General features: G+C 37.7%; 1 protein-coding gene across 7 annotated transcripts in view; it reads left to right on the top strand.

The window, feature by feature from the left end:
• Positions 1-13,561, top strand: part of LOC133543879 (heparan sulfate 2-O-sulfotransferase 1-like) — a 130,757-nt gene that overhangs the window by 15,082 nt on the left and 102,114 nt on the right. Inside the window, exon 7 of one of the 7 annotated variants that reach the window (XM_061888759.1) lies at positions 3,514-10,160. The exons of the other annotated variants lie outside the window; for them this stretch is intronic. Coding sequence (XP_061744743.1) covers positions 3,514-3,740 — 227 coding nt within the window. The 3' untranslated portion in view covers positions 3,741-10,160. Of the gene's footprint in view, positions 1-3,513; positions 10,161-13,561 lie in introns of those variants that run through there. 7 annotated transcript variants of the gene reach the window in all.

Below are 13,561 nucleotides of genomic sequence, written 5' to 3'. Positions count from 1 at the left end.
CGGAGTCTCTAGAAATAAAATGTGTTTCTCTACGTCCGCCCTGTTAGTGATCTTTTTTCTTAAATATGAGCTGGCAGCAGCCAGCGTCATCTCACAAGATCCTCGGGTGCCGAGAATGTCAAACAACTGACGAAAGTGAAGTCTTGGTACGATCAATGATTGCTCATTTTTATGTACATTTTTTAATGCCTGGCTTGAGATCGACTGACACACCCTCCGAGATCGACGTAATGCCCACCCCTGATCTAACTTAATGGTGTGAGAGTCCAGTCCATAGTGGAGCTAACATAATAGTTTGTGAGTCCAGTCCATACTGGATCTAACATAATAGTTTGTGAGTCCAGTCCATACTGGATCTAACATAGTGGTGTGAGAGTCTAGTCCATAGTGGATCTAACATAATAGTGAGAGTCCAGTCCATAGTGGATCTAACATAATAGTGTGAGTCCAGTCCATAGTGGATCTAACATAATAGTGTGAGAGTCCAGTCCATAGTGGATCTAACATAATAGTGTGAGAGTCCAGTCCATAGTGGATCTAACATAATAGTGTGAGAGTCCAGTCCATAGTGGATCTAACATAATAGTGTGAGAGTCCAGTCCATAGTGGATCTAACATAATAGTTTGTGAGTCCAGTCCATAGTGGATCTAACATAGTGGTGTGAGAGTCTAGTCCATAGTGGATCTAACATAATTGTGAGAGTCCAGTCCATAGTGGATCTAACATAATAGTGTGAGAGTCTAGTCCATAGTGGATCTAACATAATAGTGAGAGTCCAGTCCATAGTGGATCCAACATAATAGTGAGAGTCCAGTCCATAGTGGATCTAACATAATAGTTTGTGAGTCCAGTCCATACTGGATCTAACATAGTGGTGTGAGAGTCTAGTCCATAGTGGATCTAACATAATAGTGAGAGTCCAGTCCATAGTGGATCTAACATAATAGTGTGAGAGTCTAGTCCATAGTGGATCTAACATAATAGTGAGAGTCCAGTCCATAGTGGATCCAACATAATAGTGAGAGTCCAGTCCATAGTGGATCTAACATAATAGTTTGTGAGTCCAGTCCATACTGGATCTAACATAGTGGTGTGAGAGTCTAGTCCATAGTGGATCTAACATAATAGTGAGAGTCCAGTCCATAGTGGATCTAACATAATAGTGTGAGAGTCTAGTCCATAGTGGATCTAACATAATAGTGAGAGTCCAGTCCATAGTGGATCTAACATAATAGTGTGAGAGTCTAGTCCATAGTGGATCCAACATAATAGTGAGAGTCCAGTCCATAGTGGATCTAACATAATAGTTTGTGAGTCCAGTCCATACTGGATCTAACATAGTGGTGTGAGAGTCTAGTCCATAGTGGATCTAACATAATAGTGAGAGTCCAGTCCATAGTGGATCTAACATAATAGTGTGAGAGTCCAGTCCATAGTGGATCTAACATAATAGTGTGAGAGTCTAGTCCATAGTGGATCTAACATAATAGTGTGAGAGTCCAGTCCATAGTGGATCTAACATAATAGTTTGTGAGTCCAGTCCATAGTGGATCTAACATAATAGTGTGAGAGTCCAGTCCATAGTGGATCTAACATAATAGTGTGAGAGTCCAGTCCATAGTGGATCTAACATAATAGTGTGAGAGTCTAGTCCATAGTGGATCCAACATAATAGTGAGAGTCCAGTCCATAGTGGATCTAACATAATAGTTTGTGAGTCCAGTCCATACTGGATCTAACATAGTGGTGTGAGAGTCTAGTCCATAGTGGATCTAACATAATAGTGAGAGTCCAGTCCATAGTGGATCTAACATAATAGTGTGAGAGTCCAGTCCATAGTGGATCTAACATAATAGTGTGAGAGTCTAGTCCATAGTGGATCTAACATAATAGTGTGAGAGTCCAGTCCATAATGGATCTAACATAATAGTTTGTGAGTCCAGTCCATAGTGGATCTAACATAATAGTTTGTGAGTCCAGTCCATAGTGGATCTAACATAGTGGTGTGAGAGTCTAGTCCATAGTGGATCTAACATAATAGTGGTGGGGCCAGCAGGAGAACATCCCGAGCAGAGACAGGTCAGCAACGTAGAGACAAAGTTAAGTAGGAGAAAATGCAATCCTTTATGAATGATTTCATGTTTCCGTGCGACCCGGTAGCAAATGCTTCACGGACCGGTACCAGTTCCCGGACCGGTGGTTTGGGGCCCACTGCTATAAACTACTAATAACGTGCACTAAGACCCGGGGTGTCCTCAGTGAAGCCTGTGGCAAATTTTTTTAATGGCACAATTGTTAGCATTCTAATATTAGCACGCTAGCTTTTTTTGTTTTGTTCATTTTGCAGGTGTACACCTCAGCATCCGGTATTTGGTTAGTTGACTCATGATAACTGTTGCTTTGAGATCTTTTATTTGTTTGTTAGTTTTTTTAGTTATTTTTTTAAGGTGTACACCTCAGTCATATTTTGGAATTTGATGCAAGCTAACATTAGCATGCTAGATTGTATAGCTGATTTAGCAGCGTGTATTTTGGCATTTCAATAATGGTAATGTAAACATGCTATTGTTAGCATGTCAACATAGCACTGTTAGCATGCTATCTGTGTTGGCCCTGCAATGAGGTGGCGACTTGTGCAGGGTGTACGCCGCCTTCCGCCCGATTGTAGCTGAGATAGGCGCCAGCGGCCCCCGCTACCCCAAAAGGGAATAAGCGGTGGATGGATGGATAGTTTAGGTATACACCTCACTCATATGTTGGAACTTGATCCATGCTAACATTAGCATGCTAGATTGTGTAGCTAATTTAGCAGCTATACACCATCGTTGAGTATTTTGTCATTTCAATAATGCTAAATGTAAGCACGCTATTGTTAGCATGTCAACATAGCATTTTTAGCATGCTAGCTTCTATTAGCTAATAATTTTGGTCCTTGATGCATGCTAACATTAGCGTGCTAGCATATTTCATATTTTTTTCCAGGTTCACACCTTAGTAACCTATCTCGCCTGTTACAGTTAGCATTGTTGAATGCTACCAATTGAAGCTACTTTAGCAGCTTTAGTGGTATATATTTTGGTATTTCAGTAATGCTAGCTGTGGCTAGCATGTTAGCTTTTGTCTCCCGCGCATATTTATTGTTGGTTGAAGCTATCTGGCCAGTGTGCTAAGTGTTCGCTTTTCAGTTAGGTTTTGGCTCTTCGACTGTCTTAAAGTAAATTTAAAAAAATTGTATCGTAACGAAATTTTCATCGAAATGTTATATTATTTAAAAAAAAACAAAAAAACATTTCTTGTAGAGGTTTTGAAGGTGAAAACCACCAAAATGCTTTGATTAGTCAGTCTGTGGCCCTCAGTGGAAAAAGTTTGGGCCCCCCTTCCCTAGTAGATGCCTGGCACTCTCTGCTGTTGAGTAGTGGAACAGTGCCCCCATCCATCATGTGAACAAAGGCCATACCTTCATCCTGGATCCGTTCTGCTTGGTGGCCATCAACGCCTCTTGTGTCCCCCAGGCAATAAGTCCCACCTGCGTAAGACCACGGAGAAGAAGCCCCCCGCCAAGGAGACCACCGCCAAGCTGCAGCAGTCCAAAGTCTGGAAGCTGGAGAACGAGTTCTACGAGTTTGCGCTGGAGCACTTCCAGTTTGTGCGCGCCCACGCCGTCCGGGAGAAGGACGGCGAACTCTTGGCGCTCGCCCAGAGCTTCTTCTACGAGAAGATATACCCCAAAGCCAGCTGAGAAGCAGCAGACTGAAACTGAAACTGAAAGTCGCAGGCTGACAGGAAACTCTTCATGCCTTGTTGCGCTGCCACAGGATCTCTCTAGACACTTTTGAAAATGGCTAAAAATCTCATGCTGGGGACTTTTGTACACCTCCTATTTCTACACACTGGGACCAACTATCACTGCATGCCCTTGGTGCTCAGCTAGCACCTCATGCCACTGAATCAGTGCCATTTGTTGCCTTTCTCAGTCATACTCACCCACCTGTGTCTCCTTGTTGACAAGGTGCCTTAGATGCTGACAGGACTGATAGTAGTTTCCAAAACAAAAAACAGGTAACAAGACTGATAGTAGTTTCAACAACAAAAAACAGGTAACAAGACTGATAGTAGTTTCAACAACAAATAACCTCATTAAGTAACATGACTGATAGTAGTTTCAAAGAGAAAAACATTAGGTAACAGGACTGATTGTAGTTTCAACAACAAAAAACAGGTAACAAGACTGATAGTAGTTTCAACAACAAAAAACAGGTAACAAGACTGATAGTAGTTTCAACAACAAATAACCTCATTAAGTAACAGGACTGGTAGTAGTTTCAAAGAGAAAAACATTAGGTAACAGGACTGATTGTAGTTTCAACAACAAAAAGCATTAGGTAACAGGACAAATAGTAGTTTCAACAACAAAAAGCATTAGGTAACAGGACAAATAGTAGTTTCAACAAAAAATAACCTCAATAAGTAACAGGAATGATAGTAGTTTCAACAACAAAAAACATTAGGTAACAGGACTGAGTAGTTTCAACAGCAAAAACACTAGGTAACAGGACTGAGTGGTTTCAACAACAAAAACATTAGATCACAGGACTGATAGTAGTTTCAACAACAAAACATTAGGTAACAGGACTCATAGTAGTTTCAACAACATAAAACATTAGGTAACAGGACTGTTAGTAGTTTCAACAAAAACCGTAAGGTAACAGGACTGAGTAGTTTCAACAACAAAAACATTAGATCACAGGACTGATAGTAGTTTCAACAACAAAACATTAGGTAACAGGACTCATAGTAGTTTCAACAACAAAAAACATTAGGTAACAGGACTGATAGTAGTTTCAACAACAAAACATTAGGTAACAGGACTCATAGTAGTTTCAACAACAAAAAACATTAGGTAACAGGACTGTTAGTAGTTCCAACAAAAAATGTAAGGTAACAGGACTGAGTAGTTTCAACAACAAAAACATTAGATCACAGGACTGATAGTAGTTTCAACAACAAAACATTAGGTAACAGGACTCATAGTAGTTTCAACAACAAAAACATTAGGTAACAGGACTGTTAGTAGTTTCAACAAAAAACGTAAGGTAACAGGACTGATAGTAGTTTCAGCAACAAAAAACTTTAAGTAACAGGACTGATGGTTGTTTCAACAAAAAACGTAAGGTAACAAGACTGATAGTTTCAAGGAGAAAAAACATTAGGTAACAGGACAGATGTAGTTTCAACAACAAAAACATTACGTAACAGGACTGATAGTAGTTTAAAAACCAAAAAGCATTAGGTAAAAGGACAGATAGTTTCAACAACAAATAACCTCATTAAGTAACAGGACTGATAGTAGTTTCAACAAAAAAAAACATTAGGTAACAGGACTGATAGTACTTTCAACAACTACAAAAACATTAGGTAACAGGACTGAAAGTACCTGGAGTGAGTTACTAAGCATATAATTACTAAATACATTGAATATTGATGGGTGACATTTATGCAAATAACATGTAAACACTCAATACATCTGCGATGAAGTGGCGACCTGTCCAGGGTGTACGCCGCCTTCTGCCCGATTGTAGCTGAGATAGGCACTAGCGCCCCCCGCGACCCCAAAGGGAATAAGCGGTAGGAAATGGATGGATGGATAGAATGGGCACTCAATACATAAAATAGTTTCAACAAAAACACTATTAGGTAACAGGACTAATAGTAGCGTGAGTGAGTTATTATGCATAGAATTTGAAAATGCAATAAAAAATTGCGATGGCATTCATGCTAATAACATGTTGACTAAAACGTTACATTGTTTCAACAAAAAATAATAAGTAACATGACTGAAAGTAACATGAGGGAGATATTAAGCATAGCATTTAGAAATGCATTAAATATTGTCATGGCATTTCTGCTAATAACATGTTGACACTAAAAACTTTACGTTGCCCATCCATCCATGTTCTACCACTTGTCCCTTACGGGTTGGCGGGGTACACCCTGTACAAGTTGCCTCCTCATCGCAGAACTTTACATTGTTACAACAAAAACACTATTAGGTAACATGACTGAAAGTAACTGGAGTGAGTTTTTAAGCATACAACGAACATAAGCACTAAATGTTGACAAATGACATTTATGCTAATTAATTTAGTATTTAGTTAAGTTACAATAAAAAGTAATTTAGGTAACAGGAATGAGTTTTCAGAAGAGAAAATATAGCCACAGGGATTTTTTTCTAATAGCATGTTGACACTAAAAACATGACATTGTTTCAACAACAAAAACATAGGTAACAGGACTGACAGTAACAGGAGTAAGATTTTAAGCACAACATTTGAAAATCCATTAAACATTTTGATGGAATTTATGCTAATAAAATGTTGACACTAAATCCTAATTTTGCTTGGTCTATGCTTAATAACTCACTCCTGTTACTTTTGGTCCTGTTACCTAATGTTTTTTTGTTGTTGTCACAATAGAAAGGATTAAAATGTTTACTTAAAAGTATAAGTAAACATAGAATCATTTCCATTGTGATAACAAAAAACACTATTGGGTAACAGGACTGAAAGTAACATGAGTGAGTTATTAAGCATAGGAGGGGCAAATACACAAAATATTGACGGATAACATTATTGCTAATAGGGTTTGAAAAAAAGTAATTTAGGTAACAGGAGTGACTTTTTATCAAATATAATATAAACACAGGGCATCTATGCTAGTAACATGTTGACACTAAAACACCACATTGTTCCACCAAAAACTAATAGGTAACAGGAGTGAGCTTTAAGCATAGGATTAGCAAATACAGTAAATGTAGCCACAAGGCATCTTTGCTGATAACATGTCGACACAAAACACATTATGTTGTTCCAACATTAAACGAGTTAGGCAACAGGACTTAAAGTAACAGGTGTGAGTTTTTTAGCATAGAATTAGCAAAAACGTAATTTATAGCCACATGGCATTTATGCTAACAGCATGTTGACAGACTGATTAAACAAACAAAAAACAGGTAGCAGGACTGAGTTATTAAGCATAGAAGGCGCAAATACACAAAATATTGACTATAACATTAATGCTAATAGCATGTAAACAAGTGTTTCAACCAAAACTAATTTAGGGAACAGGGGTGAGTTTTTAGAAAAGAAAATATAGCCACAGGGCATTTACGCTAATAACATGTTGACACTAAAACCATTATTTTGTTTCAACAAAAAAATAATAGGTAACAGGACTGAAAGTAACAGGAATACAATTTTAAGCATAGCATTTAAAAATGCATTAAATTTTGTGATGGCATTAATGCTAATGAAATGTTGACACTAAATCCTAATTTTGCTCGTTTTATGCTTAGTAAGTCACTCCTGTTACTTTCAGTCCTGTTACCTAATCGTATTTTTATTGTAACAATGGAAAGGATTCAATGTTTACTTATAAAGTGTTTCCATTGTTACAACTGACAACAATCATGTAACAGGAGTGAATTAAGCACAGAACGAGCATAATAACTCACTCCTGTTACTTTCAGTTTTGTTACCTATGTTTTTTGTTGTAACAATGGAAATGATTAAATTTTTACTTATACTAATAAGTAAACATTGAATCCTTGCCATTTGACAGTAAAAACTTTTTTTTTCAACAAGAAATATAAGGTAACAGGACTGAAAGTAACAGGAGTAAGGTCTTAAGCATAGCATTTTAAAATGTATAAAATTTCGTGATGGCATTTATGCTAGTAAAATGTTGACATTAAATCATGTCATTGGTACAACAAAAAACAATTGGGCAACAGGACTGAAAGTAACAGGAGTGAGTTATCAAGCATAGAATGCGCAAATACACAAATATTGAAAGGTAACATTAATGCTATTAGCATGTAAACATTAGTATTTCAACAAAAAATAATTTAGGTAACAGGAGTGAGTTTTTAGAAAATAAAATATATCTACAGGGAATTTATGCTCATAGCATGTTGACACAAAAAAAGATTACACTGTTTCAACAAAAAATGATAGGTAACAGGAGTGAGTATTAAGCATTGGATTAGCAAATACAATAGATATAGCCACAAGGCATCTTTGCTGATAACACCTATGTGTGTCAACATTAAACAAGTTAGGTAACAGGACTGAATGTCATAGGTGTGAGTTTTTTGTCGTAGAATTAGCAAATACATAACTTATAGCCACATGACATTAATGCTAACAGCATGTTGACGGGATGATTCAACCCCCCCCCCCCCCCCCCCCCCAAAAAAAAACAGGTAACAGGACTGAAAGTAACAGGAGTTGGTTTCAGCACAGAACTAGCACATACATGACATTTAGTACCATGACATGTTAACAGCATGATGACAAACACATGACAGTGATTCAACAGTAAAAAAGCAATTAAGGTAACAGGACTGAGCTGAGATTTTTAAGAAAACAAAATAAACTAGTGAACCTACTTTTGTTCTTCCCGTGCCCTGCAGATAATGTGATGATGCAACTTCCTGTGGACTAGTCCACTTTGTGTTAGGTAACAGGACTGAGTCAAATCCAGAGACATGACGAACGTGTGAATTAAACCGTTTTTTTTTTCATGATTATATTTCACTTTTGATATATATATATATATATATATATATATATATATATATATATATATATATATATATGCAATCAGATCAATGTGCAGGACACTTTGATGACAAGAACTTCTACCATTTCATTGTACTTTTTCTTTTCTGAGGTGACAAATGGCACCAATTCAGTGGTGTGTCTCACACGAACCATCATGAGAAGGACACTTCTCCATCCAATATCGATATTGGTCAGATATCAGCAAAACAAGTTTTGGATGATATCGGCTTGCATACCAAATGTGCGATACAAGCAGTTCAACAGCGTGTTTACTTTTTGTTTTCAGTCAAGTTATTCACAAATGGTGAACATTATAGGCTATAGACTACTAGCGGCTACACAACAGCTAAGCACACTATAGCACACGTAATAATCATAGCACAATACTGCATGGTCAATATAAACACGTTTTAAATGACTATAGTTGCATTATGCTTTCACGTAACAAACGTGTCCGCGTCATTCAATTTGCTTAACTTAATGAATTATGGTGGCCTTAACCACTCCACTTCAACTGAAAGACAGCATAAGTCCACACACACACTCATTAAATGGACTAGTTCTTCACCGTATGACGACGCTTCTCCATCCAATGTCGATATTGGTCTGATATCGGCAAAACAAGTATCGGATGACATCGGCTTGCAATGGTAAACATTCTAGGCTACTCGCAGCTACACAACAGCTAAGCACACACGTAATAATCATAGCACGGTATCGCAGTGTCAACATAAGTTTTTCATGTCTATAGTTGCATATTGTTTACACGTATCTAGTAACAAACGTGTCCGCGTCATTCAATTTGCTTAACTTAATGAATTATCGTGGCCTTAACCACTCCACTTCAACTAAAAGACAGCATAAGTCCATACCAGACGGTTATTAGTAGTAGGTTTGACTCATTTCATGCTGCGAAATAATGATAGTATGTATGATCCATGCTGATATCGGATCAGTATCGGCTGAAATTCAAGACTCGGTTTATATCGGTATGGTATCGGAAGTGGCAAAAGTTGTGTCGGGACACCCCGAGTAGAAAATTGTCTCTTAAGAGAAGATCGTGTCTCGTGTCCTTCATCTTCCCACTACAGTCGTACCTCGCCATACGACATTAATTGGTTCCGTGGAAAATTCGTATCGCCCATTGAGATGAATTCAAATCAAAGCTTGTCAGAAAAACGATGCGAGAAATTAAATTTTATGATGTAATGTAATTATATACAGTATTTACATTGGAGAGTGGACTTTGGCTGCTTCTCTGTCAAACACACCATCCGCAGCTTCTCCATATTGTCATGGATGCACGTTGGCAGTTTAGATTTTATTTTTAACGTCCTTGGCCGGCGACTCGTTCTGCTCCAGTACGATGCAGACCTGCACTGCTACCAAGTTAGCAAGCTCTACGCTCTGTCATGGTTGTTGATGATTTATTTCTTGAATTCAATGCATGTCATCCACTCCAATGTTTTTTTTTTTCGTTTGGATGCAGGATTTCACAGTATTTTGTACAATAAAAAAAAAATAGTACTCTTAGCAAATTGTACTGTGACGTTGCCATAAATTACCTTTATATTTCACAGCAATCAACTCTTTTTTTTTTGTTTGATTATGTAATTATTAGCCAAAGTTTGTTTAGAAAGCACCATCAAAATAAGAGCTTTAGCAACCCTAAAGTGCTATGCAAGTTAGGTGGAAAAAAATATACAGACATACAACAATAAAATGATTTAAAAAAATAAATAACATAAAAAAATGTGAATACATTACATAGTTTCAACAAAAACAATTAGGTAACAGGACTGAAAGTAACAGGAGTGGGTTTTTGGCGTAGAAGTAGCAAATACATGACATTTAGCCACCTGGCATTCATGATAGCATGTTGACACTAAAAACATTACATTGTTTCAACTAAACCAAATAGGTAACAGGACTGAAAGTAACAGAAATGAGTTTAAATGAATGTCATTACCAAATACATGACATTTAACCACCTGGCATTCATGATAGCATGTTGACACTAAAAACATTACATTGTTTCAACTAAACCAAATAGGTAACAGGACTGAAAGTAACAGAAATGAGTTTAAATGAATGTCATTACCAAATACATGACATTTAACCACCTGGCATTCATGATAGCATGTTGACACTAAAAACATTACATTGTTTCAACTAAACCAAATAGGTAATAGGACTGAAAGTAACAGAAATGAGTTTAAATGAATGTCATTACCAAATACATGACATTTAACCATGATTCGTAAAAACATTATCACACTAAAGACATTAAATTGTTTCACATAACCCCCCCCCCCTCCCGCAGAAAAAAAGGGGTAACAAGAATGAAAGTAACAGAAGTGAGTTTTTAAAGCTTAAAACACATTGGAGTGATTGAACAGTAAACAATTTAGGTAACAAGAGTGAGTTCTTAGCCAATAATTGGCAAATACATGAAATACATGGCATTTCTGATAAGAGCAAATTGACATTAAACACATTGGAGTGATTGAACAGTTAATAATTTAGATAACAGGAGTGAGTTTTTAGCAAATATTTGGAAATTACACGGCATTTCCACTAACAGAAAGTTGACACTAAAGACATTGGAGTGATAGAACAGCAAACAATTTAGGTGGTAACAGGAGTGATTTTTTTTTAAGGTAATAATTGGCAAATACATGAAATTCATGGCAATTTCTGACAATAGCTTGTTGACACTAAACACATTGGAGTGATTGAACAGCAAACAATTTAAGTAACAGTAGTGAGGTTTTAGCAAATAATTGGCAAATACATGAAATACATAGTATTTCTGCGAATAGCATGTTGACACTAAACACATTGGAGTGATTGAACAGTAAACAATTTAGGTAACAGGAGTGAGTTTTTAGCAAATAATCGCCAAATACATGGTATTTCTGCTAATAAGTTGACACTAAACACATTAGAGTGATTGAACAGTAAACAATTTAGGTAACAAGAGTGAGTTCTTAGCCAATAATTGGCAAATACATGAAATACATAGTATTTCTGCAAATAGCATGTTGACACTAACCACATTGAAGTGATTGAACAGCAAACAATTTAAGTAACAGTAGTGAGTTCTTAGCCAATAATTGGCAAATACATGAAATACATGGCATTTCTGATAAGAGCAAATTGACACTAAACACAGTGGAGTGATTGAACAGTTAATAATTTAGATAACAGGAGTGAGTTTTTAGCAAATATTTGGAAATTACACGGCATTTCCACTAACAGAAAGTTAACACTAAAGACATTGGAGTGATAGAACAGCAAACAATTTAGGTGGTAACAGGAGTGTTTTTTTTAAGGTAATAATTGGCAAATACATGAAATACATGGCAATTTCTGACAATAGCTTGTTGACACTAAGCACATTGGAGTTATTGAACAGCAAACAAGTTAAGTAACAGGAGTGAGTTTTTAGCAAATGATTGGCAAATACATGAAATACATAATATTGCTGCGAATAGCATGTTGACACTAAACACATTGGAGTGATTGAACAGTAAACAATTTAGGTAACAGGAGTGAGTTTTTAGCAAATAATCGCCAAATACATGGCATTTCTGCTAATAAGTTGACACTAAACACATTGGAGTGATTGAACAGTAAATAATTTATACAACAGGAGTGAGTTTTTAACAAATTATTGGCAAATACATGGGAGTTCTGCTAATAAGTTGACACTAAACACATTGGAGTGATTGAACAGCAAACAATTTAGGTAACATGAGTAAGTATTTAGCAAATAATTGGTAAATACATGGCATTTATGCTAATAGCAAGATGACATTAACACATTGGAGTGATTAAATTGCAAACAATTTAGGATGTGGGACTGAATGTAACAGAAATGAGTTTTTTAATTAAAATTTTTGAAAATAAAAAAAAATAGCTGAATGAAACTGAAGTGAACACTTGACTAAAAAGCGTTGTTTTGAAAAGTCAGCCATTAGGAGGGAAGTATGTCCTCCTTCATCCCACGCAAACATTCTTCCCAGTAATGGCGGCGTGTCGCTCATCAAGGTGCACTTACCAACACTGCTGGGACGACTCAAGGCAGGCGGGGGGGGGCATGAGGGGGGAGGTCTGCCATGAATGCCCTGAACGCTCCAGCGGCGCGTAGCCACCGTCCACAAAGAGCTCGGAGAGAGAGAGAGACTAGAACTCAATTATCAGTTTGTCCGCGGGCGTATTGGAACATACTTTCATTAACGAGATGAATACGGTGGATAATTACTCCGGCTCAATTAGGAAAAAAAAAAAAAAAGTATTGATCGTGGCTGACGAGCTTGAAGGTTAATTAGGAACGCAACATTTTCAATAATGTTTTCTCATCAACGTCCGCAACTTTCTCCTTTTCTTTCCAAACCTGCGCCTCTTTGCTGCGAGCCCTTCCCGCTGGTGCCCCCAGATGGTGCCGTGCCGCCACCTCCCAATCATTGTGCACCATTAGGGTGCCAACAAACTAATAGGCACATTAGGCACACTCGGCTTACGTGACGTGCCAGTAAATAGTCGCACTTGGTCCCGGACAATTTGTGCCGGCGCCGGCGTGTAATGACGGCACTCCTGTGTCAGCCAGAGCACAGCCCCATGTTGCAGGGCGAGACACTCCCAGCCTTTTTAATGATGCGCCTCATGCTGCCGGGTTGACACCAGCACAACTTTGCACTTTACTCCACGCCAACGTCTGGCTGACTGTCTCAAATAGTGTGGAAATAAAAAAGGTCAACAAGTGGAATAAAAGAGCAAACAGGTGAAATGGGGCGGCATAGCTCGGTTGGTAGAGTGGCCGTGCCAGCAACTTGAGGGTTGCAAGTTCGATTCCCGCTTGTGCCATCCTAGTTACTGCCGTTGTGTCCTTGGGCAAGACACTTTACCCACCTGCTCCCAGTGCCACCCACACTGG

The sequence above is a fragment of the Nerophis ophidion genome, linkage group LG26 (genome assembly GCF_033978795.1).
Source record: "Nerophis ophidion isolate RoL-2023_Sa linkage group LG26, RoL_Noph_v1.0, whole genome shotgun sequence".
In the NCBI taxonomy this organism is placed as follows: Eukaryota; Metazoa; Chordata; class Actinopteri; order Syngnathiformes; family Syngnathidae; genus Nerophis; species Nerophis ophidion.
This window is presented reverse-complemented; position numbering and strand designations above follow the sequence as displayed.